We start from the raw sequence: 20041 nt of genomic DNA, 5'->3' as shown, positions 1-20041 counted from the left end.
AACGGACAGAATGATTACATTTTTAATTGAAGCTGTCATTTTCAATTAAGATATGACATCCTTGAGAAGCCCTCTCCTCTCCTAGCCCTTTATTTATTCACTTATCAGCAGTCTTCTCAAGATGTTCCACTCGTTTGCCGCCTGATCTCGTTTCTCCTCTTCTCCTCCTCTCTTGCCGTTCTCATCAGCGAGTGAGGACACTCTGTTGTCAAGCACTACTACTACCTTTCCTAATGTGTGTTTAATGTCTTATTTTGCTGTCATCTTAAACGCCTCTCTGTTTATTCATCTACATATTCCTCAGACGCTGCCATACCACCTGCTCATGCACTTCTTGCATTGCATCCTCTTCATAAACACCCTTCTCCATGAAAATGTATCTACAAGTGTAAATACATTTATATATATATGTACAGTAGCAAGACAAAGTATGTGAACCTTTTGGAATTCCATGGTTTTCAACATCAATTTGTCAAAAAAAACTCTGATCTGATCTTCATCTAAATCAAGCTAATTGACAAATATGTGCATAAAGTAATAACACACAAAAAAAATCTGATCGTTCATGTCTTTATGGAGCACATTCATTCAACATTCAAAATGGTAGTGGAAAAAGTAAGTGAGCCCTTGGAATTAATAACTGGTTGACCCCTCTTTGACAGTAATAGCCTCAGTCAGGCACTTCCTGTAGCTGTGAATTGGACCTGCACATTATCCACAAAGAATTTAGCCCAATTTTCTTGGCAGAATTTCCGAAGCTCTGTCATATTCTTTGGGGGTCATCATTCCATAGCATTTCCATTGAGTTGAGTTCTAGGCTCTGACTGGGCCACTCCTAAAGGTGGATTTTGTTTTTGCTGTAAAAATTCTGCTGTGGACTTGCTCTGGTGTTTTGGGTCATTGTCCTGTTGCCTCACCCAACAGAGTTTCAGCTGAGGTGCAGACATTCTCACCTATCCTGCAGAATTTTTTGTACGCTTGGGAATTCATCTTCTCCTTCCCTTTATAATGTATAGCTGTACTGATATATTTATGTGATTCGAGCAGCATGAAGCATTTAGTTGATTTCATTTGATGTACAAAGCATGCGGCGAAATGTGTTTGGAGATTTTGCACACAGCACAAAATGCTATGCGTCACATTTCTTCAGTGCCAGAGACACCATCTTATTCAATCCATTTGAAGGAGGTTAGTGTTGAAACACTGAACACTATAAATAAGATCCAGTTCAAATTAGAAAATTGCCCTAAAATGCTTAAACAAACCCATTAAACATATAATATGTCTTAAATTATTTTTCAAAATGTGCATTTTGAATAAAATCTTTTTTTTTCTCAGAGCTTATTCCCTTAAAACATCTGATTTGGAGTGAGAGTTTTCTCTTACAATAGAGGTGAGTTTTACAAAGAGGAAAAAGGGGGAAACTGTGATTTTGAATACAGTCTTGAATATTTCTCTTAACAGATTTTGTTTTGCAGAGAACAGATTACTATAGACCAGATTTTACTAAGTTAACGTAAGATGTATTTCTTGAGGATGTATGTTTCTGGTTTGTGAATGTGGCTTTCTTGTCTGAGATCAGCAGCCGATTGTGAACGTACAATAGTCTCAAGAAAGAGGCTGTTGAAGGTGATCAAAGCAGGAAAGTGCTGTTGATCTTACCTGACAAATAAAAAAAGTATCTTTTCCAAGATGCCCTGGTTTCAAGGCACACTGTCAGCTTGTTTTTATGGGGCTTGAAATGTTACTTTGCTGCTTCTGAAAATGTTCTCTTCATTTTGGATTAATGTTCTCTTCTCTCTTTGTTCAGAAATTCCTTATATATTGTTTTAATAATTGAACAGTGAGCCACAAATAGTTAATCTTCTCCAGCAAATTATAAGGCATGCCCGTATAATAAAAAGATTACGAGCTTTACAAATGGGGGAAAAAAGAAAATGTGCAGAACTGTGTACTTTTAACAGGGAATTATTTACACACAGCACAAAGTGTGGACCAATTAAAACATGCAGGAGAACAGTTACAGACAGACTGCACAGAGAAGATGCTTTGAATGTTAAGACAGAAGTTGCAGTTGTTCGGAGCTGTTTTCCTTTTGTATCTGTTATTTGTCGGCAATTGTAAGAAAAGCTTGTTCAGGTGTAAAAGCACATCATGTCTGACAGGAAAACAGTGGTGCGTCAGGTTGCTAGCCAACTGCTTTTTTTCCTAGTTGGAATGTGTTTGATAAGCGCTAACAGGCCTGTGCTTTACTTAAAATATATAACAAAAATGATAAAGCAGAAGTCAACTAGTGATATTTTCTGACCCATATGTAGTTACATGTCACAACAATACAAGACAAAACATTGAATAGTTTTGATTTGATGGATGGATGAATCCAAGCGAAGTTTCATAATAGTTCTCCAGATATAACTAAGAAGATATTTTTATAGTATAAGGTTATGTCTGAACTCATCTTTGGGTCTCACTCTGTAGGCATAAATGCTGGTTTTAGAGGAGGCTTGCTACGCAGGTTTGTGTTATTTCTTTAATTATCACTGGTCATTGGGATGACATCAGCATAGCATAAACTAGGTTAATGAAGTAAGGGTTGTGTGAATACAGTAATTTTCTGTCGTGTTTGTACCATGTGCTGCTCTATTCTGCCTTTCTGTGCCTCAATCTATGCTTACTTTTCTTCTATTCTTTGTCCTTCCTCAACGTTCTTCGCTGCCATTCTCTCGTCTCTTCCACCTTCTTCCTCCTGTTCCTCCTTCCCTCTCCTCTTCCAGACCTGGATGAGTGGGTGGCTGCAGCTCTTTGCAGTCCATTTCCTGGCGAGGAGGCTCTTGAGTGCAGCCCGAGCCATTCTTTGCCTGCACAATGCTGTGTTCTCATTAACTCTTATCAAAGTTCATCTTGCATCCAAATGCTGTGGGCCGCTCAATACTGACTGCGCTGAAAAGAGAAAATGAAAAAGACAAAGCAAGCAGCATAAAACACAGAGACAGACAGAGAGAGAGACAGAGGCAGAGCATGGTGCTGATAAAAGACACAGAAATAATGGTTTAATGGTGATTGAAGATGGCCAGAATAATCACTGCAGTCCTGACTAGACTGAATATTGGTTTGATGTAAAATTAAACTGGGTTCATATCTGAAACTCTGATAAGTATGTCTTATGTTTTTTTTTTCCATAAACCAATACTTGTCTTTGTCCTTTTGAATTTTTTAGAGCTTGAAGAAAAAAGTTATAGAAGAATAAATGGCTTGCACAAATAATTAAATAGAATTCATAATCGTAATTCAATCTTACCCACACAATGGAGCCTCTCTGAATGCCCTCATGTTATTTGCCATCATAAGAGGAATGCCAAACCGCTGCAAAGAGCACGACAAAAATGAAAATACTGTCCCACTTCTTAGAAACACAGCCAGGGGCAGGTGAAGATATAAAGTGAGTTCTTAGTGCAGTCCTTTGCTTGATTTGTTCAGATGATTAGAAACTCCCCTTATAATTCTGTCTGTAAGTATCATCTGAATGTCCTCATAAACATACACAGTTACTCCTCCGCCTGTATCATCAGATCCTACAGTGCAGCTGGATTTCCTCATTGAGATGTAAAGAGCGATAATTGGAGACTGATTGCAGCCGTATGAGAGCTTTCATCTGATCCCCGGTCTTGTAACATCATATGATGGAGAGATAGTTTCTACTCGGTGTCTGTTGCTACCTTAAAATTCATATTACGCCTCATTCGAGCACACCTGCTGCTAAGAGCCAACGACACTTGTGGAGAACTGCTCTATTTTCATGAAGTTCCTGTTAAAGACGGTGTTGTCTCAGCTCTGCAGTCATTTTCCTCCGTGACATGAGCATGGTGAAAATGTCAGGAGGACAGGATTTTCCAGAACTGAATGGCATAGTGTTAGATCAGATTTGCTTCCTCAGTGCAACAGAAATAGAAACTACTGCATAGTATAGCTAGAAATGAAAGGCAGTTTAATGATACAAATGTTGATTTAATTCATATTCAAGCTCATACTGTCTTAGTAAAAGACATCAAAGTTACTCTTATACGACGAATGAAAATCCCTTGACAAAATCTAAAATAACAATGTGTCCATTTGTCAGAATTTTCCAGTTTGACATTCAAACACACTTATTGGCAAGATGCATTTTTTTAAGGATGGGTACACATACATGGTTTCAGTTTCTTTGACCTTTGAGGGACCAAGTATGGATCATTTATGACTCTGGGTTTATATTTATGTGCCATTGTGATGTGTTAAATCAGAAAAATGTTTTCTATCATGGATTATTTTAATCTTCTTCTATAATTTTCATAGCTTTAACAAGAATTAGGACACTGATATGTCGAGTATAATGGAAAGTTGTATCGTTTATAACAAAGGGGACATACATTATGTATATATTTAATGTCATAGGCTTTCATTTTATTGTGGTTTTCCACTTCTAATCACTACAAATTAAATATTGACATAGTAGCAAGTTTTACTGCTGGAGAAGCTTTGAGGTATATACCTAGTGGCCAAAGAAAACTGTTCAGTTGATAGAGATAACTTGTTAACTCCTTGCAATAGGAATGACTGAAAACCGTAAACATTTGTATAAGAACATTTTAGATTATCTATTGCTGAAAAAAACTAATGATATAGGAATTATAAACACAAATAGAGCCATTAAAAAAGCATTTTTAGTTGCTAAAACAGCTATGTCACTTGAGGCTTTAAATATTCAGCAGTTTCCTTACAGCTGGAAAGTTTTATTTTTAATCTTCACATTACTCAAATTTAAATTGTTCATGTCATTTTCTCAGCTGCAGGTGAACCCAGATTATCTATACTCAGTTGAGGCTGGCTGACTACAGATCAAAATGTCAAACAAACAACAAAATACATGAACAGGAGTGATGAGCTAATAACTCAAATGTCTTTGTACTTCATTATGTAATTGTTCACACTGAAGCTGATAATTGAGATTAGAGCTGTTTTTGCCTGTAATTTATTAAGAAAGCGTGCAATAAGTGTGTCCTACAAATGAACAGCATCTTTATCTTTTTCCTCATTTGAATGTTGGTAGTACTTTGAGACTTATTGGGGTTTATGCATGGGATGCATGATGACCTGTTTTAGGATTGTATTATCTCAGTAGAGTGTCAGTGGGGCACTTCACCAACACCTTATGTTAATGATAATAATAATATATGTGATACCAGCTATCACAGACAGAGAACTTCTAAATGGAGAAATATTCATGAGGTAGCAGTGGAACCAAACTGAGAAAATGTTTTGGAGTGAAGGTGACTGCAGAATAAATGAAGCATTCAAGAGGAGTGTTTTTGTTTGAGGAGACTCTGAGTAATTGTCAGCGCGGTGGCGGGTAATTATTAGCTGCATTGCTTAAAACAAATTTATCTGGCCCAGTAGACTCCTTCTGAACTCAAGGCTCACAGAGTCCCACAGCACACATTCATTTAACTCACAGCTCAGTAGAGTGAACACTTTGGAAACCCTTTCACCTTCCATCGTGACTCTGCTTCAGCTGCCAGAGAAATGCCCAGAGGAGACTGTCTGATACCATAAACACCACCAAAGAATTTAACCATGATGGATGGCATTGTAGAGCGTCTCCCCTTTGCTCAGAAACTCTGTCCCACAATTCCCCAACTCCGAGGCATTTTCAAATCAGTAACTCATGTTCCTGAATCTGTGTACGCATTGTGCTGAATAAACCTCTCGAGTTATTTAGTACAAACTGCCTGTGCCCCCGAAAGAATCAGGTCTGTGGGGGAAGAGAAATAGTGTAGCGGATTAGATGCTCTTTGTCAAAAAGAAAATACAGCAACTAATGTGAGCAAGTGTGTGTGTCTTGCAAATGCTTAATGTGTGTGTTTAGAGACAGCCTTAGGTCTTAGGGATGGCACTGTTCAGCTACTCCCACTTTAATTGGCTGCTGGCCCCTCAGCTCCGCTTGAATGGAGAGTCATTTAGGGACCTTTCACTCTCACAGAGGATTGTCGGTTGCCGCTGCAGGAGAAATTGCATTCCTGTTTCCATACAATGGCTGGTCTGAGTTGGAAGGGGCAAGAGTATCACTGTCATTATCATGACAATGGAAGCTAATTCCACTGCCACTAGCACCATTCTGAAACCCTCTGCAGCACCAGCTTATCAGGGGGCACCATGAGACCAGCAGGAGGCTGTATGAGGCAGAGATTCACACATACAGGGAACACAGTCTGTTAGACACATGCACATCCAGGCTCACACTCTGTTTAGAGCATCTGCCACTGGCATGAAGCAACACATCAGCAAAAAAGTTTTCTGAGCACATCTCACTTTAACTTTATAGCATCCTTCCCTCTGCGTGTATGTGATATCTGTAAATATCAAATTTGACCTTATTTAGCATCACCGGCCCACCAGTAGCACTTTAATCCACAAATGTCCTCTCTGGAGAGTTATCTGTGGTGCTATATTGGGAGGATGAGACCCGTGAATGCAGTGTGAATCAGGTGTTGTTGCTGCCAAGGTTAAAGGAGCTTTAACTTTATGCACCCTGTAAATTTACTGTGTGTTTGCAGAGACTGAATCGACTGGTCAGCTGGGGTCTTTCTGTACATTCTTCCAGTGCCTACGTGTTTTTACCAGGTTCTCCAACATCTTCCCACAGTCCAAAGACAAGCTGTGGGTATGTAGTGATTCTCAGCTGGCTGTAGGTGTGAGTGTAAGTGTGCATGGTTGAGTGTCTCTTTGCGTTAGCCCTATGATGGACTGGTGGCCTGTCCAGCGTGAACCTTTTCACCCTAAGTCACCTGGAATAAACTCGTCCCCTCTCCGTGACCTTCCACAGGATAAAGTGACATATAGATAAAGGATGGCTGGATATTTGCAGACAGAAAAAAGTATAAGCTGTGTAAAGTCGACAATCAGTGGAGCTGAAGGACAGTTAGAACTGTAACTCTTTCACCGTTGCACTGCGTGTTGGTCTGACCTCATTATCAGCAGCAGTCATCCATCTCAGTCTTCTGAGTGGATCATCATCTACCATCCAGGCGCATCTTCCTCGTTTTAGTGAGAAGGCAGCAGGATGTCCGACCGTTGTGTCACTGTTAACCACTTGCTGACCTGATCCAGCCATACCTTTACATGTGCTCACATACCAAACTGTAAATGTACATAGAAGAGAACAGTTCTGTGTTGCATGATGGTGACATATCTGTAAAATGGTAATGTTAGGTTACCAGTGTCTCTTACTGTTCTAACTCCATCCGCAGTATTCAGTGATCTCAGTCTGTGGCCTCGACTTGTTGACAGATCCAGTTTTGTTGCCAGCTGCTGAGTCACAGTGTCAGTGAGCACTGTGGGAAAACCAGCAACACTGACGCATAAAGCACCTTGATGAATCAGTTTATTCATTTTAAGTATGTTTTTCTCACATACAGTAGGCCAAGTTGTTCTACCGCCTCCCTGTTATGCTCAGATTTACCTTCAGGCCTCCTCCAAACACCTGAATGTAAACTGTGAATGCAAAAACTGCTGCGTCACAAGATTCAAAGATTAGAATAATTTTTAACAACTTCTGCTGTTTCACACATCAAACATTTTCATCCAACTTTGTTGTCAGCTTATTCTAACGTTATGGGCAACTGAAGAGAGAAATGAAGCTGTATATTGTATTTTGCCGCTGGATGGCTATTTTCTTCCTCTCTGGTGTTATGTGTTGTGCCACAGGTGGTGCAAGTGACATAACAATTCAACCTTTCAAGAAATAATTCACATGCACCCCCAAATGAATCCCATTTCCTGCCATAACTGCTGCTATCCTCTCTCGGTTCTTTAAAAATATATCCCCTACCCTCTTTTTCATCCTCAGGTTTTCTCTGCTTTAAGGTCAGATGAATATTGTCTGGGGGGCAGGCCATTATGAGAGGAACTAAAGCTCATTCTACTTTTGCAAGTTCTGAAAGTTACTCAGGTTATGAGGGTCAAAATGTAAGATTAAGAGTTGAGCTAGAGGACTGTAATGTTTGACACTTACAACTAAGCCCAGCTGGAGCGAACGTAAAACTTGTTTAGTTTTACAGATATTGGTGACAAATCCAAGTACTGACAAATTATAATTTTGACCTGCTGGAGGCGCTTGATCAGAAGTTAAACGTTTACTTAAAATGAGTGAAACATTTAATGAGACATTTTGCTCCAAACTTGAGTTTTAAATGTTATATTGATGCTAAAGGAAAGACACTTGGATTCATTGATTTGGATCAATAGTGGTTGTGAAAATATTTGTGCCAATCCATCCACAATTAAAAAAATAAATTAGTTTGGATCAAAGTGGTGTTGCATAGCGCTTTCCATGATAAAGAATCATTATCCTGAACACCAAATCTGCACATGATCTATTCTGAGAAAGTCTGACAAAATGAAAACAGCTTGTATATTTAGAAAATTCTACATCCGTTTTCATCGACGTGAACAGTTAATAATGGCGAATATTCATGCATATGTGTGGATCCTACAAAATTGTTGCTGTAATGTACAGGAGCTTGAATTATTTAGCTTTTGGCTTGAGTGTGTTTTGTTGCTGTGTTATTTGTCCTCTCTACACTATTCTGGGACAAATGATGTGGTTCCAAAGCAACCCACCATCACAATTACAAGAGGCATTTTCCTTTCCTTTCTCCTGATTCCTTCAAGCAATATTAACAGAACTCCAACATCCTTTAAGACCAAATCGATTTCTGGGGTGCATGAGGATGGAGAAGACATTTTTAAAAAAGAGCAAGCATGTACGGCAGTGAATACCAGAGTTTATATTCCTATTCAAGCTGCTCATTGAAAGTATACATGCAAAGAATAAATAGCAACTTCTCCAAGTAGCATACAAGCATTTAATGATAAAACATTTACATAAAACATTCAAGCATGTAAAGTATATACAGTACATCTAAACTACACTGATCCAGACACACAACAGTGCTCATTGTAACACATCGCACACCTATTTCACCTCGAAGAGAAAATCCAGGTCAGCTGCCATCGTCCCACTGGGAAATATGCTCTGCACCTGTGAAACACACACATAAAACACATTATAGAGCTAATAATAGGCAGGAAATGTAACATGTTGAGCACAAAAGCACTGTAAAAAAAAGAAAAGAAATAGTGATGTATGTGGGATTTGTGCTTTTAATTTCACTCAAAGATGCCCTTGAAGAAACTGTTAATGTGATATAAGGGACAAAAACTGTAGATTCGTTTACATGCATTTGGAAACACACACACACCCATACGCAGAAGCAGTACTCTGGAGAAACATAGCTTTGTGTCGGCCTCAGGCTGTTTGATATCCACTTATCATTTTATTACCAATTAAAACAACACAGCAATGATGGGTGGAAATTACTCTGATGGGCTCCAAGGCTCTGTGCGCTTATAATCAGCGGAATTTATGCACCTCACCCTTAGTTGCCTCAGTGAAGGTCTGCAGTTATTTCGAGATGAAGGGAGAGAAAAATTCTTGATTGAGGGAGAATATTCACATGTGTTTAGCTTTATTAACCTCAATACTACTGTAGCAGTAACTACCATATACAGTCCAACCCTCAAGCCTTCTCTTGATCATGAGCTACTAATCATATTTTACACAAACACAGACTACAAAGAGTTTTCTTTTTGAAATGGCATCAACAAAATGTAATTTAGTCAGCTAAAATATAATATATGCATGCTATATTTAGAATATTTTCACTGCTTTACAACAATTTCAGACAGGGAACTGAAGGTTTTGCATTGTTCGACATTATCTTAAAAAGTGACCAGACTCCCTCGACAAAAACTGTAATTTTACATCTAAGAAAATAGAAGTAACTGGTCTTCTGTTGCCTCAGTCAGTTATTGTTTGTGTTATTGTGTGACTGATGGGTTTAACACATTGGTTTGGATCTAAACTAACACATTAAAACACTACAGTCATACAATAAAAGACCAGAAACTCCTTTTGCAGTTGTAGGTAAAATTGTTGTTTTTTATCAAAGGAGTCTGGTTCTGAAGAGATCAACATAAAACTTCACCTCCTGGGTGGAAAAATTTGTCTTACACCGAGACAAAGTAGTGAAAATTTTGTAAGTATGGTGTACACTTAAGCCATACGGATTTTTAAAAGCTTTTTTCCACATGGTTTAAATACATTTTGTTGTTGACTCCATCCACAGCACTACATTGCATTGCATCTGTGCTGATCCTCCTGTTTGCTTCTCCACACTGGGGAAGTGCAGACCATCATCTCCTGTTGGCAATACACTGAGAGGGGGACAAGTACCTCATACAACCCTGTTCCAAATAAAAACACAACACATCTTTGAAAGGTTTTCAAAATGTAGGGTGTTAAAAATGTCGACTTAGCAACGCTGACCACATTCAGAGCAGATCATTCCGCTATGCATGATCAATACCAGATTACACAGCCGACAGTTGCTAAGACACACTCAAGTGGGCAAAACTGAACATCTGCCACCATCTCATTGCTCACAATCAATGTAAGTGGGATGTGTGTGTCTAAGCACCACAGGCCTTTGTGGAGCTGACGTATATTGATTGCTCAAAGGTTCTTGATGGCGAGCACTGAGTGCCATTGATTTAGACTGAGAGGCATGTTTAAATGTGTAGGCAGGATCACATTGAGATTTAAGGGTTGTTTTCACATCATTCTTGGACACACTGGCTTAACATTTTACACTCGACAGTGCAGTGATTACCAGTGAAGCAGGTAATACTAATTGCCTGCACACAGAGACTGAGGGAGTGGCAGCAGTGATTGTAAAGAGCAGTTGATGTTGAATCAGAGAAAAGAGAATAACAGTCATTCTACTACTCAAACAAATATAAATATCAAAAAGCTCCATTAAGTGATATTTTTATTTTAAACGCTAAATCAAATCACTCTTTGTAATTTAAAGGGATTGCTTGCACCACAAGGCTTAAGAGATAAAATACTGACCATGAACTGTGATGTCATAGTAATATCTTTACTGTCAGCTCTCATAAAACTGCACAAATGTCAAAAAAAATTTAATTACAAAAAAAGGGAGCTCGTACTGAATCCTGTTTTAATAGCACTATAGCCATGGGGACCTTTGGAGAGGCAGATCTGTTTCACCATGAAGCCCAGAGCCTGGTGGTTTTCTGCTTCAAAGCAGCTACTGCTGGACAAACGACAGCACAATGCCAAGTTTTGGGGGAGATATGAGAGGACAATGCAGTGCAAGTCAACTGTGGGCATCCTGCAGCAACTGAAGAGAAGCAGCCAAATGTGTAGAGATTATAGGAAAGAGAGAAAAGTGCTTTATCAACACTTGGCTATTTGCTTTTGAGCCCATATCTCTGGACAGGAGTTCTTACAGCCTGAACCTAATGTCCTTAACATCAGATTGGTGGTAGCTCCGTGGCTGAGCGGTTCGCACTGCTGCCCCCGAGCAGGAAGGCCCGTTGGATCGCACTGGGCAGTCAGCTGTGCAAACGAGAACTCTGCCTTCACCTAATCCACACTTTCATCCACCCCCTCCCAGCAGCAGCCTCACCATGCTGGCAGATGTATCGGTTCCGTGTTTTACAGCGCTGGTCATTCCAGTTGAAGGCACTTAACGCCTGCAGCTCCACACAGTTTCCAAACCTGGACAGAGAGTGAGAAGCTGTGAGGAACAGCAGATGCATGGGCTATGCCTGCAGGAATTTTATTAGAAGAAAGAAAAAAAATGTTTTTTTTTTTGTTTTTTTTTTTGGGGGGGGGCAGTATATTTGTTTGAGGCAGATACATGACCTGCAGACTCATTTAAGTAAGTTCAAAGCAAACACATTTTTGGTGTTGCCATCTAGACAATTTAGGCTGAACATTGTGATTAATTCAACTGACTGCCAGTGCAAAGAGAACTGAGAGAACAGGAGATTAGAGTAGAAGTAGATGGGGCGTAGATCAGGCAGACACAGAGGGAAATAGAGAGACATCTAGTGGTCAAAGTGTAGGTTGTATGTCTATCTGTTTTTTTTCCAGTGAGTTAAAAACAGTTTAATTTCAAGATGACAATAAATTGTTTTGCAGGAACATGAAACGTTCACAAAAATCCTGCAGCTTAAACAGAGAAATAGATTACCCCCTTAAGGAGATGTGTTTTGTTTGTTTGCTCAGGTCCACTGCCCCTCAGCTCTTTCTCTTTCTGTGATATAGTAGCTAATGTCTGTGCCTAAATGTGTCTCTTACCCTTGGTTGTCAGGCTGTCCAAAGGCAAAGCTGCTGAATGTTGGGATCTCTCCTGTGTCCCAGCGAAATGAGTCTTTCGGAGGCTTATAAGTCAAACCTGTGGGGCAAAAATAGTGCTGTTTTATCCATGCACCATCTCCTCTACCTCCTCCTGGTAGTATATCTGTTCTAAAAACACAACAACTCAGTCTGGCGATGCTATCCAGTCACAGTAATAGAGAATGCTATGATATTCTAGCTTAAACTTGGATGACCAACAGAAAAGACCTACCTATCCAGAAGTTTCGTGTTTCAAAGTCAGTGTTCGTGACTTCATTGCTCGTCTCCAGCTGAGTGAGATAAAACGCCAGGATGTCCTGAACCTTCTGACTATGGATCTGAGCTAAAGAGCCTCCTAGTTCCTGGTGGTTTGAGCAAATAAAAGAGCAAACTGAGAACAGAAAACTGTTGATATGATGACTTACACGATGCCCTTTATGTTGTATATAGTGGGTAGCATACATTTATCTCTCACCTGACAGTGACTTTTGGCTCCGTAGAAGGTTTCAGCTTCTGAAGACACCGTGAAGCAGTTTCCATCTATCATGACATCACAGCGGTGGAAGGGAAACTGCACCTTCTCTGTTGGAACACAAATAGCCAGAATGCACTGAAATTTAACAACATTACAAATCATCTTGTTTCAGGTTCAATGAACAGCCTTAAACTTGTACTAATCTTAACTAATCTGTTGCCTGTTCAGCCAGAAGATATAAAAGTGTAAAAATGTGCCACTTCTTGATAAATTCTGTCAATTTTTCATCCTCGCTAATGGTCTTTGATGCAGCTTTCATCAAGTCAGTATGTTCGCACTTCCACTCTGTTATCAGACTTAACATCCATTAAGATAAAGAATGTAGCAGCAAACTAGATTGATTTCCTCCTTTGCTGCTTGCTGAAGTACATAAAAACACAAGGAAGCCCGCTGCACTCACCTGCACATTCAGCACCACCATAGCCAACATCACACAAGCAGGAGCATTCTTCTTCTTTGAAACGACCGTGAACACACTGCACACTGCATCGAACTGAAAAAAACAGACACCAGTACAATAAAAATCTGCATCTCCTCTTTCTTTTCATGTAATAAGATGCACGCAATAGACCCAGTTTAATGGGGATTTGTAGCAATATGTGCAAAAATTAACCTTTTATGACTGGTACCTTGGCAGAAGCGTCCAGTGAAGCCAAGGTCACACTTGCATTTGCAGGACGATACGTTAAGATGACCGTGTTGACCACAGCTCATACGACATGGATTCTTTGGAACCTCTGACACCAAACACACACACAAAAGTGAGCGCTGGAAATTGTACAAGTGATCATTTTATACAAATCGATGCAGCAAAAATAATCGTTCATATGTGTGTGCACTGTCTTACCACATAGTCCACCTACATGGTCCCACAGTCGAAAACAGCCAGGCATGGAGGAGGTGCAGAGTGAACAGTACAGCCCCGACTTATAGGGCATCACCAGCTGACCATTCACCTCCCAGTTACCCCTGCAGCAACACAAAGAGATGCAGAATCAAAAGTATCAGCAGGTTTGTTTAAACTTAGATGAATTCACCATTTTCATTTCAAAAGTGTTTAAATCGTTACCCAGGGTAATACGCGCAGGCAAATGTCTCCCACAGTTCCCCATCTTTCAGACACAGCTGACTAGCACATCCCAAGTGACTTGAAGTAGCCCAGACCAGCTACACAACAACAAAAGGTTTAGATGCACGACATTAGCATTTTAAAAGCATGAACATAGGGTTCTATATAAATGTACGGTTTGTACAGTTTGTAAACTTACCTGTGTATAGTGCTGACAGGTGGCATTTTCTCTGCATCGCCCGCTCGAGTAGAGAAAATCGTTTCCCTCCTCAAACCACGAGTCAATGATGTTAGAAAATGATGTGACACCGTAAACAGAAAGATGTGTGTTCCAGCCGGTGTGACTGAAAGACGAGGAGCGTTCAAGTGAAGGCTCTGCGTGACACAATGCAGCTCTCTCCTTTGCAAGTACTGCCAACTTCTCATTCCACTCCTACAGATAAAGACATTACTGTTATTTAATAGGACTGCCACCTGGCTTTCATTTTCATCTCCACAGTAAAACTTAATAAAAGAAGTTTCTTCAGCTGCATGTACAGTTCGATTGGATTTCACTATGCGTGGGGAAAGTTGATAATCAGTGTTGTGAAACTTCTGTGAAGTGCCTTGTGTTTGTCAGATGTTCTAAACACATGACTTTGTTTGTCTTTTGGAAACCGATGTATATAAATGAATAACTGATCATTTATCACAATAAATTTGCAATTAAATCAACTATTAGAAACAGGAATCATCTGTCTTCACTGCTCATGTAATTATCAAAATTACTAGCATCTGTTCGACTTGGGCTTGCACCTTCATGGAATAATAGTCATATTGTGCTTTGTAGATACTGATGTAAGACTGGATTTTAAAAAAAACTCCTTGGCATGAGAGTCACTGCTAATAGTGCATGAGTGATTTTCTTTAGATGCTTAATCCTTTTTCAGGGTTGAGAGCCAATCGCAGCATACAGCAGGCTACAAGCAGGGAGACACCTTAAGCGAGCTGCCAGTCCATGACAGGGCCAACAAACACAGACTGACACTCATTGTGTGCTGTGCTTGTATAAACACTTCGCTAAGTGGCACAAGGTTTGGAGTGGCTGTTTTGAATAAACAGCAGGATTCCACATTCACTCCACAGGTACTTTCACTATGAGCAAAAGCAACAACGTGCAGAAATGTACAGATTAAGCTTAATGATAAAGGACTGAAATGGGTTTGTCTCGATCAAACGGTGAAGAATACGACTCAGGGTATAAAAACCACCACAATAAGTTAAGCAGTGATGTGTTTTGGTTCAAGCTTGAAGGGTGGACTCCACAGTGAGTTTAGCCACACATCTGACCGGTCAATAAAGAAACCATAGAATCCTCATTACTGTCCAAATGATCTAATGTCCATCCAATAACCAACAGCCATCATAGGTATGACACTGATGTGTGGAGTGAAACAGCAGAGGCCCCTTAAAGGGATAGTTCGGGATTTTTGACATGAATCTGTATGGCATCCCCGTCAGCAGTGTTGTTCACTCTCACAGACTTACTACCGACAGCATCCAGTGAGCAGAGATCCTGTCCGGTTTTGGTCCAGACGAAGGTAGTCCAGCCAGTTTGCTGGGGTCACGAAAATAAAGCGTTTTCTTCTCAAACCAATATGTGTACGAAAGAGTGATATATTTGCATTACAAAACCGTTGTCCACGAAAAAGTCAGACCTCGTAAACGCTTGGCACTATTTTCTCTCCCTTCGTATCACTCCGCGCTGCCTCCAGCTGGCAGCCGCACAGGTTTCACTTTGTTTACTGCTCGTAAAGTTAACAACAACATGTCTGACTACGACAGCGACGATGAATATATTGACTTCAGCATTCAGCCAAGGGGATATCTTTATGAACCCGAATATACTGAAACCCTCTCTCTCTCTCTCTGCCCTTTCTAACTCCATCTGGTGAATTTCGGCTTCAGTATATTCGGGTTCATAAAGATATCCCCTTGGCTGAATGCTGAAGTCAATATATTCATCGTCGCTGTCGTAGTCAGACATGTTGTTGTTAACTTTACGAGCAGTAAACAAAGTGAAACCTGCGTGGTTGCCAGCTGGAGGCAGCGCGGAGTGATATGAAGGGAGAGAAAATAGTGCCAAGCATTTACGAGGTCTGACTTTTTCGTGGACAACGGTTTTGTAATGCAAATATATCACTCTTTCGAACACATATTGGTTTGAGAAGAAAACGCTTTATTTTTCTGACCCCAGCAAACTTGCCGGACTACCTTCGTCTGGACCAAAACCGGACAGGATCTCTGCTCACTGGACGCTGTCGGCAGTAAGTCTGTGTGAGTGAACAACACTGCTGACGGGGATGCCATACAGATTCATGTCAAAAATCCCGAACTATCCCTTTAAGTTCATTGTTCACTCTGCTGTCTGATGTCAGCCAGCCAAAGTCTTTGATGCCACCGGGGGGGTATAAGGTCACTGGGCAATATTTCATCTGAGATATTTCATTTTCAAGCATGTCATGTCACATCAGCTGTGAGATTTGAGTGACTCCCTGAGAGCATGAAGGATCTGTGTGTTTCCTGCCTTATTTGTGCTGTATGTGGTCGCAGATAAATGAATGAAGCTGCGCATTTCTCCCTAATGTTCTGGAGAACGGTTTCAGTCAGTATGTCAGTATGAGGTGTTGGAGCTTCAGGAAGTTCTGAGAGAGATTAATCAGATCAAATCTCACAACAGTGGTCAAAAGTGAACTTTAATTTCTGTCTGTGTGAGCGACCTCATAATGCTTCTTAGCCTAAAGAGCTCCAAGAAAACCTGCATTAGGTGCAGAAAAAGGGGGAGCATCATTTATTCTCAAAGTATAGGTATTTTATCTTATCCTGAGAGCAAAGCCTGAAGGACTATATAATAATCACTTCAACACAATCTCACCACAATGCTTTCTGGTTCATTTCTGCATAGGGCAAAAAAAAGAGCCCTTATTCAGATATTCACAAACACAGCCGAAGCCTTGAGCCTTTTAGCGTTTATCAGTAAAGCTCTTTAATATGCCTCTTCAGTTCGGCAAAGCTTCCTCTGAGGGTTTTCACGGGAAAATTACCTGTAATACCAGAGTTGTGAATGCAGAATGATTATCCACATCCTCTTTTTCTCATTACTGCCTTATCAGTTGAGAACAGTTCTCTGAGGCTGAAGAGCAGTCGAAGAAAAAGGGGCTCAGTCTGTACGGGTGGCTTTGAGGATGTAATCTATGACAAAGTGACAGTTTGCCCGGGCACAAATCTCATATTAGGCCCCGAAGGGTATCTAGTGAATTGTGAGTTTCATAATCCGCCATTACCTCTTGGTTGTAATCACGTGTAGGCAAGACAGTTGAGCAGATAAGTACAGTACGGGAAAGCAATAGATGAAGTGAGATAGGGAGACAATTTAGCTCCAGCTGTGTATCAGTTAACGAGATTACAAAGACCTGAGACAAATTTCAGTATCGAAAATTGCTGGACATTCATCAGCATCGAACCATGACCCTCTGACATCAAGCCTTTAAGTGCATGTGCTGATCATTAGCACTGAGATACAAACAAGTGAAAATGCTGCTTTGCGTAAACCCTTTTTTGTCTAAAATAATAAGAAAAAATATTTTACTGGTGTCAGTTCACTGCATAACCATCACAAGACTCAAGCTAATTGATTTCTGGCTTCATTCTAACAGTCGTCACTATCACTCAGCCTGCAGCAGAGCAGAACAAATGAAGCACTAACCTGCTTTAATGGATAGAACCAAAAACATTTCAGTGCTTTGTGTGCTATTTTGTTTTGCCTGTGACCATCCTACTACCTGTTGCAGTTCTCAGTTGCTGGCTCACATTCACATCCGTACACACATCATCACTTATTCATTGCTGTTTTTCTCTGGGCCTTGGGATGGGAGCTGCAATGTTGTTTGAACACTAAAACATATTGATTAATTCTTTCCACAAGTAAAAGTAGGGAGAGGCATTCAGTAGTGAGTAATTCTTATGAAGTAGAATATGTGATAGACGGACTAAAATCCAGTGTGATTATCAACTCTGTGGACAGTGTACCCACCCCCAGTTTTCAACAAGAGCACAGATCGTTCACAAAAGGATAATGTCAAACTCACATTAACGTGACAGGCATCATGCACCATTCAAGCACTCACAGAGGAGACAGACAATAGGTGCCACAAACCATTTTTTGCATGTTAGCCGCCATGGGTTTGACCCGGCTGCGCAGTCTATTGTGCTGGGCAACAATCTGCGAGTGCTCCTTCACCCCGAGCCCTGCAAGGAAACACAAATGCTGATTTACTATACCTCTCCTGCTGTCACTGTGGCAACAGAATGCAAATGTGCAGGCGGGTTGTTTGAGCGGATGTCAGGGAAGGAGCGTGAAAGTTTGGAGCGTGGTTTTACGCAGTCTGTCACAGTCTCATTTAGGGGTCATTTGGGTTAAACGCATAAAATTTCAGTCCAAACAGAATGCAGTGGTTGAACCATTTTTAGTGACTCCTGTGTTATATGTGACAGTATTATAAATATATAATATCTGCAGTGACAGTCCCATAACTTTGGAATATTCTTCCTCTCTCAGTCAAATGTTCCTCCTCTACGACCACAGCTCAGAAAAAACTCATCCATGATTTTCAATGACTTTTGGTTGCTAGTTATTATCTTATTGTTCTTATTTCTCCTATTAACATTGATTTTAGAAGTCACTTTGCATTTTTGCCTTGCTTTCAATATTTTACACTTTTTTAGCCTTGTTTTACAAATTAAATCTAGGAATCTTCATCTTATCTTGTTTTTTGCGCATATTTTTCTGGATGCTTCTACTAATAACATGTACATCACTTTCGTCAAATCAAGCAGTTTTAAACATACTGTCTAAATAATTAGATTTGATATAGAAAGCATAGGAGACATTGAAGATACTGTATGGCAATAAACACTATTATGTCCTTGTGTTTGCCTGTTCCTTCATTAAAACACAATTTTTCTACCCATTCTCACCTATACTAAATATAAACACATTAAATTGGATCTAGTATCCTGAAATCATTCATTAAAAGACATAATGTGGATGAGCATGAACTTTAGATCTGGCTTTGCTCTGTTAGGTGTCAAACCAGCTTATTTTACTGAAGTTTCTTCTTACACAGCACATTTTATCAAGAAGGTAAATAGTATACAACTCAGCTCCCCAGTGATGGGTTAATAATTCTGCCATGTGTTTGGCAAAATAACATCAGACTGCAAATTTGTTCAGGGTAATGTCACAGTTCTGCTGCACAGCAGGCAGTTGGTGCTTTGCCAGCTGAATTTAGGCAGCTGAGAAAATCCCACTTGAGTCTGCAGCTTAAATGATTTCCACCTGGTTGCCAAAATGAGGATAAAAACTTCTATTTATAAAACTGTCAAAGACTAAACTTGCTACAATAACAACAACAAAAAGCCTAAAGTGTGCACTGATAAAGATCTTTCTGCACTGGAACGATGTCCGTCGTGGCCACCTGACTTCTGAATAACTTTAGTTGATTTACCGGAGGAGGAGAGCATCTGACGGTCCGGTGTCTCTGCCGTAATCCGGTTCTGTGAGGTGAGAGAGGGCAGCAGAAACAAAACCATAAACAGATCCGAGCACCGATGGGCTGTTGGAAACCTCATGATAAACTCCTGAAGCGTTCTGAACAACAGTGGCCACTTGTTCCCAGTCACCCTGCCTCCCGGCTCCTCTCCTCTCCTCTCCTCCCTCCTCGCTGCTCACCGGCTAACGAGCTTCACCTCCTGCTGCAGCGCCAAGCACATGTCAAAGTTGAGCTTTCTGTTCTCACAAGGACTCTCAGGCTGCTGGAGCCCAACTGGCCGAAGTGATTCGTGGAGGTTTTGCAGCGCAGGTGGGTGCAAACATGCAGAAGGAACAGTTTAGGTTCCCACCGTCCAACAGTCAGAGCTGAGCATCAGAGCCAATGCTCTTACTGCACAATTGCCCCATTTTACATTTCTACTCACATTGTTGGATTACTGTTACTGATGTAATATAAGCAGCTTTCTAAAGCTGTAGCTAGCTGAGCTGATTTTAAGAAGGTTCTGCCATTTAGTGATTTCATCTACAACAATTCAATGCATC

The 20041-nt window shown here is 40.4% G+C and overlaps 1 protein-coding gene across 1 annotated transcript; it reads right to left on the bottom strand.

Moving 5' to 3' along the window:
• Nucleotides 1-8886: 8886 nt before the first annotated feature.
• Nucleotides 8887-19767, bottom strand: LOC110948763 (C-type lectin domain family 18 member A-like). The gene is made up of 12 exons (XM_022190455.2): nt 19455-19767; nt 18104-18195; nt 14108-14341; nt 13909-14006; nt 13687-13808; nt 13469-13576; nt 13240-13332; nt 12780-12886; nt 12537-12666; nt 12266-12362; nt 11589-11680; nt 8887-9076 (listed from the first exon to the last, which is right to left on the bottom strand). Exons 1-12 carry the CDS (start codon nt 19576-19578, stop codon nt 9039-9041), a joined length of 1335 nt encoding a protein of 444 aa, XP_022046147.2. The 5' UTR covers nt 19579-19767; the 3' UTR covers nt 8887-9038.
• Nucleotides 19768-20041: the final 274 nt, after the last annotated feature.

Source organism: Acanthochromis polyacanthus, chromosome 2, assembly GCF_021347895.1.
Source record: "Acanthochromis polyacanthus isolate Apoly-LR-REF ecotype Palm Island chromosome 2, KAUST_Apoly_ChrSc, whole genome shotgun sequence".
In the NCBI taxonomy this organism is placed as follows: domain Eukaryota; kingdom Metazoa; phylum Chordata; class Actinopteri; family Pomacentridae; genus Acanthochromis; species Acanthochromis polyacanthus.
This window is presented reverse-complemented; position numbering and strand designations above follow the sequence as displayed.